Source organism: Embiotoca jacksoni, unplaced genomic scaffold (assembly GCF_022577435.1).
Source record: "Embiotoca jacksoni isolate LCO1_2020_lvr unplaced genomic scaffold, fEmbJac1.0.p SCAF_1, whole genome shotgun sequence".
Taxonomy (NCBI): domain Eukaryota; kingdom Metazoa; phylum Chordata; class Actinopteri; family Embiotocidae; genus Embiotoca; species Embiotoca jacksoni.
In genome coordinates, this window is record NW_027185229.1 from 22,634,410 (window position 1) to 22,648,434 (window position 14,025).

Consider the following 14,025-nt stretch of genomic DNA (forward strand, 5'->3'; position numbering starts at 1 on the left):
ACATATCTGCTCACTCTCTGTGAGCCACTGTAGACAAGAGCAGCAGCAAACCTCCTTAAATGTAAATGAGCAGTCTTGAGCTAATGTTAGCAGAAACAATCTTTTGACTGAGCTGTTATTTTATCCCAGGATCTGACGAGTCAATGTCGGCAGTCAGCCTGGTTGCCTTTGGGCAATACGAGAGGAGGGGTTCATTATATCATCCAGCACCGTAGCCTAATAAGCACAGCTGATGCCAATCTTAACAACAATAACGTGTGCTTAAATAGCATGCTATGATAGAATTACTGATACCAGCAGGAGGGTGCACCCTGTTGATTTAAATGCCCGCATCCTTAACCACAGGTTTATATCAGGATATCACTGTTCAGCCAGCTTCAGACGGAGGGGGAAAATAGAGTGGAAAAGTAAATATATCACTCCAGCAATTAGTGAGTGTTTCTGCTACCCCTTTATATACAATACATACTCATGGAAGACATCAGCCATCATATTGCTTTCAGTAAATGCATCTCCAGAGGGACCGTTATACTGCACACCAAAATGAAATCAAAATGAAAGATCCATTTAGGCGTATCCCGGCGTGCAGCTTTGGACTGTCTGTTTCATCCTTTTTGGCGCATCTTCTGCTGTGTGTGCGTGTGTGTGTGTGTGTGTGTGTGTGTGTGTGTGTGTGTGTGTGTGTGTGTGTGTCAGTTTTCCCAGAGACTTGTCAGCCAGTTGGCCAAAGACCGACCCTTCTTCGTTACTCCTGCTTTCGCTGCATGTCTGACGTCCCACTGACATAAGGTGTAGCACAAACACACTCACCTCTTGCCTGCAGTTTAATGAGTTTACCAATGTATCAATGTATCAAAACAGCCTTTAGGGAGAACAAAAAGACCTTAGACATGAATAAATTCTGATGAGGAGCTTCTGTGAAGCAATGCACCCAGGCAGGACATCGAAGAAGTGTGTTATTTCTGTTCTCCGTCTCTCAGAATCTGCTGATAAACCTGTGATTGTACCTGGATAAAGATTGAAATAAATCTAACATGACAGGATATCTCCTAAGGATCTCTCTGGTTCTTGATCATAAAAAATCCAAAGCAAAGTCAGGATAATATTCTGAAGGGGTTAGAGCCGTGCCAGTGAGGGGCTGGAGGCAATTATGTCTTTTAAATTGATTGAAAGTGATACATATCTGCAGACGGAGGGGGAAACTTTCTTCATACTGTTGCAGTTTACGTTTGTTCTTGTGCGTGCAAGGCTTATGATATCCGTGTGTCAGTGGCTCCCCCGGTTTAGAAGAGCAAATATAATTGATAGAAACATTTAATAGGTACAGCTGTTGTTACTCAAGGACAAGTGCTGCAGCACATTCAGTACCTCCTGCTAAAAAAATGATATGACTGACAAGAATCTTTTCATCTCTACTCTCACATTTAAAGACGGTGAGCATAATCCCACAATTTGTTAAACTACTCCTTTAAGCATTTTTATTGTCTGTTTATTTGACTGATGAAGCTTTAAAGTTGTAGTTTTCTAATTGCATAAGATATTTTTGCCATCCAAATTAGCCATGGCCACTCCTTGTCTTAAATCACCATTAGTGTTTGTGCTTATGACAGCCACATCATTTTTAACTCTCACACAGGAAACTCACCTCCACAACTAATAAAACAAATTGATGGGTTTAGTTTTACAAGAAGCATTCATTTGTAAATGTCAGACAGAAAGGGACCATTTATTCCACAAAGGGCCATTCATTCATTTCTCCCTGAGCAGCAAATAGCAGGCATCAGGCCTGTGGGGACTGGGAGACTGTTTGCTATAGCTAGCGGCCGTACTCTGAAAGTCATTCATCAGAACCGTTTCCCCTTTCCCAAACTCTTCCTTGCGCAGCTGTCATGATGCTGCCGAGATGAATTAGCCATGGCATCCTATGTTTCCCCATCCAGGCAGGGATACTCTTATTGCTTGGTCTCCTTGAATCCTTTTCCAGATTAATGCATTGATGCATCACAGATCACCAATATACACGGTGGTGCTGCCGCACTCGCCGCATGAGAAAACAGGCTTTTGAGGCCAACGTGTCCAGGGTTCAGTCATGTTCGGTCACCAGAGCTTGTAAACGCCAAAGTAATATTATTTTTGAAGGGTTTTTAAGTAGCAAAATGTTTCCCACAGCACCGCTTTACACGCTAGTTGTAAAACAGCTCAAAGGCTTCACACTGTGCCTAAAACAGCTCTAAAGCTTTTTGTAATGTACAACCAACCACTGTAAAATGGGTCAACATGGGCTTTAAAGGCCCACAACAATTTGAATATATTCTTTCATAAATTTAGACTGAGCTCTTCCATGTAAATTTCTCTTTAAAAAATATATATACTAGTTGTCAGTTGTTCCTGCACTTCGTTGTACGCCGGTAGATCTGCAAAAATTCCTTAATGAGGAAAATTAGCAGCTTTCGGATGCAGTGACCTTTCTTAAATGATAAAGGAATTAGAGACACCTGAAAAAGAAATAAAATCATGTCTTAAAACATATTTAAACATTTAATTAAATATCTCATAATAGCATGATAACACAATGTTACTGTGATTTATTAGTCAAACCATGGCAGTACAACCCCAGTAGAATCATAAATACAAAGCCTTGATACCTTGATAAAAATATTTTAAAAAAACTGATAAACTAAAATCTTTATTTTTTTCTTCAGGAGTTACAGTTAAAATCTCTCGTTCATGGTGTTGCAGTATTTCAAAAGGACACTCCAGCAGCAAACGGATGAGTCTGACATATATGACGTTGTAAGGGTTCAACTTAAAAACTGCTGGTCATTGCATTTTACACAATGCAACATAATATTGCTTTCACTGATTTTTTTGAAAGTTCCTCCAGAACCAGACTGGCCATTATAAAGCTTTTTTCACAGGCTTAATTGCCCTTTTTACGACCGGTAAATTGCAATTTAATTGTAAAATTGGTAGAGCCTCCCTTTTTTTTTATAGAAGTTCAACAGATTTAGATGTTGTGTTTATGTTTACTCAGCCAATGTGAGCCAATAATAATAACATTTATTTGCCAATGAACATTATTCTCCCACAAAATGTGAGATGCAGCGTACAAATAAATGACTATAAGGCTGCTTCGTGTTTATGACAGTAGATGAGGATGTTCTACTTGTTCATAGGACTGGCTGTACCGCATTCAGAGCACTCAATAATTGTAGTATTATAACCAAGGACATGTATTCATAGCACTTACACAATATGGCTTTTTAACTTTTTATGCTCGGGGTGATGTTGATGTCACACAATACGCAGCATTGTTTCAATGCGACTGCCTGAGGCTCGCTGTGTTCACAAGCTTCCAGTGAGCTCCTGAGCTGCTTCCATTGACTCTCTTCTTTCGCATATTTTTTTTCACCGAGGAGCGGCAAACGGTATTTAATTCTACCTTATCGCTCGGCAGATTGAAAAGTGTCCTTTGTGGCATTTGTCCCTTACAGCAGATCATGTACACAATTATCCTCAAAATTGTGTCCTTAAATCACCACCTGCTCCTCTGCAGCCCCCGCAGCTACAGGACTCTGACTGCTGCTGCTCCCCGTGCCTCCGTTCCCTTTGCTCGGTCCCTCGACACCTCCCTCCCACTCTCTTGTCTTTCTGCCTGCTCCCTTGTGGATGCCTTGCCGCTGAATATTCCCAGGGGTAGACAGAGAAGAGAGAGCAGTAACGAAGAGAAGCAGACAGAATATGGAGATCACAGAGGGAGAGGAGGAAAGGGAGGCAGAGTAGAGAACAAAGGTGTGTGGGGGGGAGGTGTACTTACAAGATATGTGGTGGAGAATGGCAGCACGAAGGGAAATGTGTTGGGTATATGCCCTAGCAAACAGACGGGGAGTTGTACTGTAAATATTGAGGGAAACCGAGAGTGGAGATCCGATGATAAAGTTTAAATAGCCTAGTGAATTTAAGAGGCAGAGGTAAGGAGAGAGCTTGGGAGTGGAGCTCGGCAGCGTATCTCGCCTTGTGGCAAGTAGTTTGACTCTGCACATGTCAAGGTCCCGACTGGTCAGCTCGACCCCGACCTGGGCTCAGAATGACAGTTTGATTGAGTGCCGAAAGCCTCTCCACCCAGTGCTCTGACAAACAAACATTTTGCCATCACTGTTTGCAGTCAGACAGATCCCAAAGGTTTATTTACCTATTTCACCCAGAACATCATGTCTCTCCTATTACTGCCTTTTCACATAAAAAAAAAGAAAATGCAAATGTTCATGCATTTGTGATCTCTTGGGCTGAAATTCCTCTCAATAGGAGGTTCGTCTTATGCGATTATCTTTACTGAATGTAAACATGAGTATTGTAGATCCACAGGTCTGTGCTTAGCAACTCTCTTGAATATACAGCCCAGGGTTGGAATATACCACATACGCATATTGAGGGACTGTGCTACATCATGCTGCAGTGCAGATTGCCCCTCTTACCTGTTTCCCAAACCATCCAAACCTCCCAAATCCTCTCACCACCCACACAGATGGGTGAAACATAAAACAAAAATATATACAGATAAATGCATTTTCCTAATATCTACCAATTTATCCACATATAGACTTATAAGTACAAGTACACGTACCAATATGTTGCACCACTGCACAGTGTCTAAGAAAACCTTTTTGTGTGGAGACATGCAGGTACACCCACGTAAGCAAAAATACAGAAATCTCCTGTGTAAACGCTAATCTGCATTGTCTGTTTATACTATGATACAGTATGTATATAACCTTGCAGAAAGGTTCAATGTCCCAAGATTATGGTGGTGAAAAAAAGATAGAAAAGGAAACAAATTATGAAGTGTATAAAGACACCAAAAAACACAAATCATAAAGCAGCCAGGAATGTTTTGCATAAATATAGAAAAAGTCTGAACTACCCAGCAGGTAGCTCTTTGATGTGAGTCAACAAAATGTGCACCACAGGTTTGAATACTAAAATTGAACTCTATGTCTAAAAAACACGACATAGACCCTGAGCGTGGCACACATGCCAAAAGGTGTAATCCGGTTTGCTGAAATAACTGGTAAAATATGACGTCAAGTGGCAGCTATTACATTTCTGTGCTTGTCAGTGCCTTTTCATTCGTCTTCAGTTGGCGTCTAAGCGTTCACTGCTTCACTGGGCTCACTGATTGAAACTGAAGTCGTTTTCTCATTTAGAGCAACTGTCAAAGCTGAAAATCCTCCCTGAAAACAGCTATGTGCTGATTACTCTCATTCACATTAGCTCCTAGCGATCAAGCAACTTATACTCTGTGGTGTTTAATAGCCCTCAATGGAAATTCATGACATCAGTTTGCAACGGATACTGACATTTGTGGACGCAGTATCTTCCTGTGATTACGCCTCTTTTTGCTTCACTGTCGAGCTGCTTACAGGTCGGAACACAAAAATGCGTCTATAAATTTACTCTGCACGCGATCAGTGTGTTCACAATAGTCCATGTCAGTTTTATGCTTACGAGCTCTGAGATTCATCTCAATAACATCACTAAAATGACTTCACAAGAGACAGATCTGCACTTTCCAATGAAGGCTGAACTGTCTGAGTAAAGCAATGGGTGTATTTCTTTTTTAAGCAACAGCCTTTGGATGCCTGAACTCGATGTTCTTAAAAGAAATAAGCAAGTAAGCATTTTTATAGTCTTAAAAGTTCTGCCATGGGAGCACACACAACGCTGAAAATTCAAGACTCTTTCAGTTCAAGTCTGCATTTTCTTTTGCCCACTACTAATCAAAGAAACTGCTTTTTATGTGTAATTCATTTTCTATTTCTTTTTTTCACTGAAATGAATCAGAAGAAAAAAAAATTGAAAATGCCTCCATTTGTTAAAACATGGTTTATTCTCGAAACCAATCAATCAAAAAGGATATTTATTAACAGATGTTTAGGTATTAGTAGATGAAAGGTAAGTTTCCAAGGTCCCTTAAAGAATATCCCTGTTTGCTTTCATAAAAGGTTAATTAGTGAAACGCTCTAACTGTGGTTTCAGAGCAGCATGCATTTGTTATTCTGTTGTTACTCTTGCTGTGGGATTGTGTTTCTCTGTCAAGCAAGTACATCATTATCCCTTCACCCAGACGGATTAGCTTGTTGCTCAGAGCCTCTCCTCGATATGTCTCCCTCTTGATGAGCTGGCTGGGGAAACAGGTTTGAACAAACACTGTTAAATGCCACAAGTGTCAGGCAGGTTCTCCTGTGAATCCTGATGCACTGTCCACAGCCTCATTAAAATATTAGTTACATTTAATCCAGAGTCATACTCATTGTTTGTTAAGCCTAAACCAGTTAGGCATCAGTTTACACTACACGAGAAGAAAGATTTCCTCTCTCATGTCTGCCTGCCTTGTTCTTGCAGCATCTTACTTTCCTTCTTTCCCAGGTATTCAGCTTTCTGTACGATTGTAGTCGAGCACATCTTGAATGCCATGGTGCAACTCTTGAACACCGCATGTAATGGTGGTATCTATCCGAGAAGCCATCATGGGCCCACAGTGGACCAACCATTCCCCGTGACACCCTCGCTCGTTGAAATATGAGTAATCACTCCAGTAGAAGACCTGATTATCCTCTGAAGGGACATTATGATGTGTGCCGCGGCATCGACGGCGAGAGAATGGCAGTAAAAAGTATGAGTGAGGAGGCCGTGTCCTGTATGAACCCAAAAATATGAGAGGAGATTAACCTGCTGGTGGGGGCCGGATCACATCCCGTATTCCCAGTTATGCTGGAAATTTCTCCCATAGACACACTATGTGGACTTTCATGAAAACTCTGGTGAAGCAGAGCCTGGATGAAAAAACAGCTCGATGTGAAGCACACCAATGCAGGAATTCATGAGCAGGAAACTCGAGCTGTGAAATTCAGTCTGGTTTATAGGTGTGCGACTTGTTTGCCTTTTAGGCACGAGGGCTGGAGTTTAACCTGCCATTCATGTTCCCCTCATTGTAACCTTTTCCGAACCTTAATCAGATTGCAGCTGCCGTGCACGGATATCGCTTTGAAAATGTTTGCATCAGACATTATGTGATGTTTTGCAGTTTTCAAATATCAACATTGCTGGTTGAATAAAATGGTACACACACACACACACACACACACACACACACACACACACACACACACACAAAACTGTTAAAGGACCCATCCCATCTTGTAACATTATTTGTTTCAATTAGTGGGTGATATTGAGTCACTGTACTGGTTTGTTTGCCACATAAAATGTCTTCAGTTCTGCAGAAAGCTAGATGACGAGCTAATTGAGATCATCACTTACAGCTATTTTGAACTAGTCTTAACCACATATCAACCCACGGCAAACGAACCAGTGAAGTTATGCAGGTGTGAATTTAGCCCTGAACTCATCAGCTTTGAGTGGATCACCCATGGTAGGCGCTCATCCACACTTTGAATCACAAACACTCAGAGAGGACCGGTAAAGAGCGAGACAGCATCAGTAAAAGCTTTTTTTTTTTTTTTGCCGAGTCATGCCAAGCTACTCTAGTGGAGTCCCCTAATAAAAATATAAAATTTGGAAATGAGCATAATAGGTCCCTTTTAAATCTGGAGCAGTTGTCGTCTTTGGTTGGCAGCAGCCTTGCTCTGAACTCATTTGAAAGAGGAGAGAGAATTGAATAGTATTTATTGATTGGCTCTAAACGTCAATCACAGGTACCTATCTTGATAGACTGACTTTCACCTTTGTCTACTCTACTTGCCGTAGATGTTTGCGCACCGTCTTCAGTGTGCAGTGCACTGTTACCAACATTTTGGGTGCATCAGTTTCAGTTCGATAAATAATAGTGATTTAGAAAGATCTGGCTAAACTGGTGCTTTTTTCTGGTCTGACTTTTCAATCATTGTGTTTCTAGATCTCAGCAATTACCCAAGTTTCAAGAAACTGGATTTACTCTTTAGAACTTACAGCCACAGACAGGGAAAATTGATTTACTAAGTACTCTGCATTCACCCTCTCTCACTCCTTTTATTCATTTCCATTTCAGATCTTTTTCCTTCGTCATGCAGTGTAAGCAATTCACACACACACACACACACACACACACACACACACACACACACACACACACACACACTATCCAAAAGAAGGAGCCGACGGTTTGACTCAGGCCTGCATGGTGTCCTGCTTTTACTCTATCTGTGATGACCAACCAAGCATGAACCACCACTTAACCAACACCCCTCAAGGGGGAGATGGTTTTCTGAAAACGCTTTGTCAATGGTGCATTCATGTGTCTGTCGCCAGCCTGAAACAGGTTTGCCTCATCGCAGCCAAACAGAGGTACTGTAGGGTAAAAAAAAAAAAATCATTCAGTGGAAGTTTAGGACTTCGAGAGAAACTTTGAAGACGTGCAACAAGATTTCTGTTAGTTTACCAGCTCCTTTTTGTTTTCCTATCAATATTTCATGCCACCGACCAAAACATAGCAGAGAATTATATATCCAGGAATGTCAACTTTGTTTATTACACCTGAGTTTTAAAAATGTTTACGCCTTTTTCTTATTTTTGGTTTTTGCTTTGACTTCTGGTCTGCAATGATTGAACTTCAACGGGTGGGACAATAATGAAAGACACTATGGTCTATTCAGTACCTCATAATGCAGTGTTTCATTTTGAGGAAGAACACAAATTGTGAGCCAGCAGTGATTACGTGCGTTAGTCTGTGTGGGCGTGAGTGTGCGACTATAGGTGTGTGTGCGTGACGGCCTTGAAAAGGAAGACAAATGGCCTTTGAGGCCAGTGGTTTCATTCAGCAAACATCACTGGGGATTTTCCTCTGTGTGTGTGTGTGTGTGTGTGTGTGTGTGTGTGTGTGTGTGTGTGTGTGTGTGTGTGTGTGCGCGCGCGCGCGCGCGCGCGTGTGCGTGTGTTACGAGTGAGGTTGGAGAAAGAAGCGGAGATGAAAAAGTGTGAATTAAAGAATAAGGAGGTCGACAGAACGAACGGGCATTACAATATAAATGCGTGATTTTAACTAAATCCATTGTCTCTGAGGAATTTTCAAAGACTAACTGCTTGTAATTTAGATGAAATAATCTCCCGTACTCCTGTTGCTGCACAGAAGCGCACTAAATCATTCTGAACAACTTCGCTTCCCACCACCACTACCCCCACCCCCTCGGACAAGCTCGGGGAGTGCTGTGCGGCTGACAAAATACTCCCCCATCACCCACAAGCTGCTGCTCGGTGCCTGAGAGGACCGAGCGGAGCTGCGTTCGCTTGACTCTCTCTCTCTCTCTCTCTTCAAAGTCTTTGCGAACCAGCAGCCATCTGAGAGCGCAGAAGCGAGTTCAGGCTCATTCACTGTGACCACAGCAGGACCGATGTTGAAAGCGCGCACCAGCGTTCCTCCAAAATGTGCCAGTGCGACTCATCTGGATCGAAACCGAGACCGGGCTCCCTCGCTGAAGCCGGGAAGCTTTTCTTGAAACACACCACCTTGCACGGCTTGAGGCACATCTTCCTCAGCGGCTCCTACCCGCGGAGAGTTGCGTGGCTGCTGGCTTTCTTGGCGGCTTTGGCTCTGCTCTTCACCTGGTCCTCAAACAGAGTGCGGTACCTGCTCTCCTCTCCGGTGTACACCAAGGCGCACATGGTGTACGCCAAGCGACTCGTTTTCCCCGCTGTCACCATCTGTAACCAGAACCTCCTGCTTCCGCGGCGGATGAAGAAGACTGACATATTCAGCGCGGGGAGGTGGCTGGGACTTTTGGGGAGGAACTGGCAGGTGTCCCCCGATGCGAGAGAGGCGCTCATCCCTGTGCGCCCCACCGATGGCGGTGGGAGCGCAGCTGGCGAGCCGCCCTGGTCCCCGTTGTCTCGGATTTTGGACTTCAACCACTTCCTCCCTCCTCCGCGGGAATCCCAGCCTTCCATGAGGCAGCTGCTGGACCGGCTAGGACACCAGCTGGAGGAGATGCTGTTGTACTGTCGGTACCAAGGAGAGCTCTGCGGGCCGCGCAATTTCAGCACCGTGAGTGTGTTCCCAAAGTTGTTTTTTTTGGTTTGTTTTGACTCACCGACCCACTCCCAACAGGTTGATGCAGCCTTTAGAGGTGGATGCAGCCTTTTTCATTGAGCCTCCAGAGTCAGAGGGTGAACTATGTGTCATTACCTTTCACCATCTTTAATGTGTAGCAAGACTAGATATCAGTTGGCTGCGTAATTAATTTGCGTTAAACACATGCAGTTACCAGGCTATGCACAATGCGCATCCCTCTGCCCTGTCGCCTGGTGATGCGCCTCACTAGTTTAATTAACTCTCTCTCAACCTCTAACCACATATAGGACACTGATATTTCTATAAGGACTGGTTTTGTGTCAGGCTACAGAGTTCACTCTGACTGCATCGCCATAATATTACTGTGATATTGTTCCTAAACCGACTTGACAAGATTAGAAGTGGGTATGATTTTCATATTCTCTTTTGTTCTTCACCCTCTATCACTTGTTCAAAAATGTATTCAACTATTCTTCCTTCTTGTCCCATACTAGCAAATTATGACGGTAAATTCCACACCAAACCACAAGTTGTAAAAAGTTCTATATTTTCGCTGGAGATAAAAACCTTCTGTGTTTACTACATGCTCTTGAGTGTGTCCCTCCTCTGTTGTGCATCGCTGCTGGATCAATGTGTGTACAATCCTATGCCCACAAGAGACCGATCTGCCCCTAATGAAGACTTTTGATTCATTTAGCAACGCTTTACAACACTCACTGACACTGTGATGGAGAGCAGTTAGCATTGGCCTCATTGGGAAACTGCAGCCCTATTGATTGCACTCCATCATCGAGCTGAGAACAATGTGAAAGTCAGTGTTCCTCTCTCTTCCACCTCATTACCCAAATTTGTTTTGAGTTAAGTAGATTTTCTTCTGGTGTTTGAAATGCAGATTGTTGTTGGAAAATCGTGCAGGTTCTTCCGTTATTTGTAGAGAGCATTACTACGTGTTTGTTTTTTTTGGTTTTTTTAGGAAAATCTATAATCTGAAATGGCTCGTCTCGGGGGCAGCTCTCAGTCTGTCAACAAAAACTCATAAAGCTACTTTTCTTTCCTCAAATGTAAACGCAGCACAACTAGAATCACAAAACAAGTTATCACAGTGAAACACCTTTCCTCCTAATACCATCTTATAGAATGCTTCATGTCATGCTGAGTTTTTAAAGGGTCACCAAGCAAAAGCAGCCTATTTCATAGATAAACATAATGCCAAAGGCTGAGTTTGGGGTATATGTGCGAGTGCATAGATAATCGATGAGGCCCTCATTGCCTTCGGGGAAGCCAAGGCAAGCTGTCGGCATGATTCAGACCAATGAAATCAGTCACACATGAGAAGTGAGGTGTGGAGAAGGAATGTGAGCCTGGCTACGTACAATAGATTTCAGGATGTATTGACTTTCGTGCAGGAACTCCCTACCACCCCATGTTGCTGCGTTTCTCTGGAAACGCTATAAATACAGTCCACCGGCCTCATCAATCCATCCTTCCCTCCATTCGGTGGCTCTGTCCTTCTTTATTCCTGCTTCAACAACACATGCATACAGAATTGTCGTCAGCGGGTCTCTACTCACTCGTAGTTCACAGACATTGATTTGAGTTAGGAAATCAATCTGACAACATGCTGTCAGCTTTCATCCCCCCTGTGCAACCCATTGATTGACAACTCTCCGCCCACTTTTCTTAAATCTTACTGGGAAGCCTTTAAGGGTGGATCTGCTCTCTTCATTTCCTGTCTGGATAATCAGTGTGATGGGTGCTTTTTTTTCTGAATTTGTGAATGACATGTTGAGACACAAGTTCACCACAGTGCTTTTGAAAGCCACTGCTACGGGCAGCAACTTTGTGGGCTCGATATGTATTTGTTGTGTGCAGAATGGCTACAAAGATTTCTAATTACGATTAACTAAGACAAGTGAGAGGAGTAGCTTTGGTTAGATTAAATTTGCAGAGTTGCTTAAACCCACATTAACTGAGGTTTTAGAGATTTGGGGGAAGCACCACAACACAGTATTGACATATTATCTCCTTATGAAGTTGTTATGATGAATAATTTTTTCTGAAACAGATTTCTTTTTACATATCCAGCAGACACAGAGCATCATTAGCAGGCATTTGTAGTAATTTTTCTGTATTCCTATTGAATGTTTGGTCTACTGTAGTCCACCAGCTGGTTACCACCTTTGTGTGTCTTGTTGGGGGCTGGACATGTTATTTACAATAATTTTTTTTACGCTTTTATGCTCAAAAGACATCCCTGTTGGAAGCAATGCTAATGAGACCAATGACAGAAAACCAAAACAGGCAAGTCCCAGGCAGTTAAAACCAAGACAGTTTGTCTCTACAAGCAACACTTCGCACAATCATTCCTGCAATATTTACAACATAAACAGCCGCATCATTAGTCCTGAAGACAGTGCACTCAGATATTTTATTAAACAGGTGTGGTTCCTTTGATTCTTCCTAATTGGAAAACTTTCTGTGTACTCCGAGTTTGACTTCAGCTGCCTCCAGGACACATTGAACTCACAGCTGCTTTCTGATAACAAGCCAGAGGCATTTTAGAACCTGCGGACAGAATAACATTTGGAAAGGTGTCACGTCAAGCTCCATTTAGTAGCTATTCCCGAGCTTTCATATCACCTGGTCGTCATTAGCAGATAGAGTTTGGTCAGTTGGAGCTGTAGGTGTTGAAGCTTTTCACGATCCCGAGTGCCCCAGGGATTTCTCGTCTCACTGACTCGACTGAAAGTTGAGGTCTAAAGTTCATTGTTGACTTTTGTAAGAGTAATTGACAAAACAGTCTCATCTCAAGGTCCATTTAGTGGCTTTTTCTGTGTTCTCCTCAAAAACAACTCCTGAAAACTTTGAGGTGAGATTGTTTTTGAGAAGCTTACTGTTCAATCTTGGTTGGAACTAGTTCAGATGTGTTGATTGAAATCTGTGTTATGTTTGATCTCTGAGGTGTTTCATTGGATTGCATTATATTGTAAGATGTTCCTTGTATTCTGCAACACTCTTACGATAAAGACCAATAACAGAAAGTAGATAAACAGCAAAGTAAATTAAAGTAAATACTTCATTATCTACTGCTATATAGTATTAATATTTGTTTACCAAAGAATTATAACTTATAACACAATTACAATGTCAGCGCATCGTATTTTTACTTTTGTGAAGTTCACCCCAGACAATCCTCCATAGGTGTTTGTTTATGAAACCGTCATAACATATAGCAGATCTGTGCTCGGCGCTGAGAGGAGGGAAAGTGTTTGCGTGGCACCTTTAGGGAACAGCTTGTACATCCTTGTCACACTGTCATGTGAAGGATAGCCAACGGCCATCTTAACAGATTCAGGCTGTCTGTGAATTATTTATCGAAGGGAAAGATGGTGACATTTCTACACCCGGCGAGAACGAGAGATGCTGATGTTTCTGTCAGTGATTTTTCCTCATAGGTGGCCTTGATTTGAATATTTATTTTCTTGTGTTTACAAGTTAAGAAAATCAAAAGATTCCCATTTTGAATGCAAAGTGTCGGGCTCAGTGGAACAAAGTCAAATGCAATGCAGGATTTTGTAGGATCACAGATATTTGTCCATAATGCTAAATGAGCAACAAAGTTGATAGCAACAAGTGTCAAAAATGTATGACCACAGTGTAGCAGCTTTCAGTACTGGCCTCATCCCTCCCCTTAATCTACTCTTACTATATTTAGAGGTTTTCTCTGCATAATGTCAACAAACCTTTGTTTCTTGAATAATAAACAGCTCATGTTGAATTGTTTTGGAGTATAATTTTCTGATGCACATGCCCTGACAAAAAGACAGACAGCTGAATAAGGCTTTTTAACAGACAGACACCAAAAAGCATGTTGAGACTAAGCTCAAACCTCAGAGCTCCAGAACACAATGAAGATCCTGAATCCCCAAGGTCACCACCGGCACCCACTGCTGCTGCTCTTC

General features: G+C 42.4%; 1 protein-coding gene across 3 annotated transcripts in view; it reads left to right on the forward strand.

Annotated features, from left to right (window-relative positions):
• asic1b (acid-sensing (proton-gated) ion channel 1b) overlaps positions 1–14,025 on the forward strand; it is a 148,392-nt gene that overhangs the window by 109,158 nt on the left and 25,209 nt on the right. Inside the window, exon 1 of one of the 3 annotated variants that reach the window (XM_069147932.1) lies at positions 9,262–10,036. The exons of the other annotated variants lie outside the window; for them this stretch is intronic. Coding sequence (XP_069004033.1) covers positions 9,419–10,036 — 618 coding nt within the window. The 5' untranslated portion in view covers positions 9,262–9,418. Of the gene's footprint in view, positions 1–9,261; positions 10,037–14,025 lie in introns of those variants that run through there. 3 annotated transcript variants of the gene reach the window in all.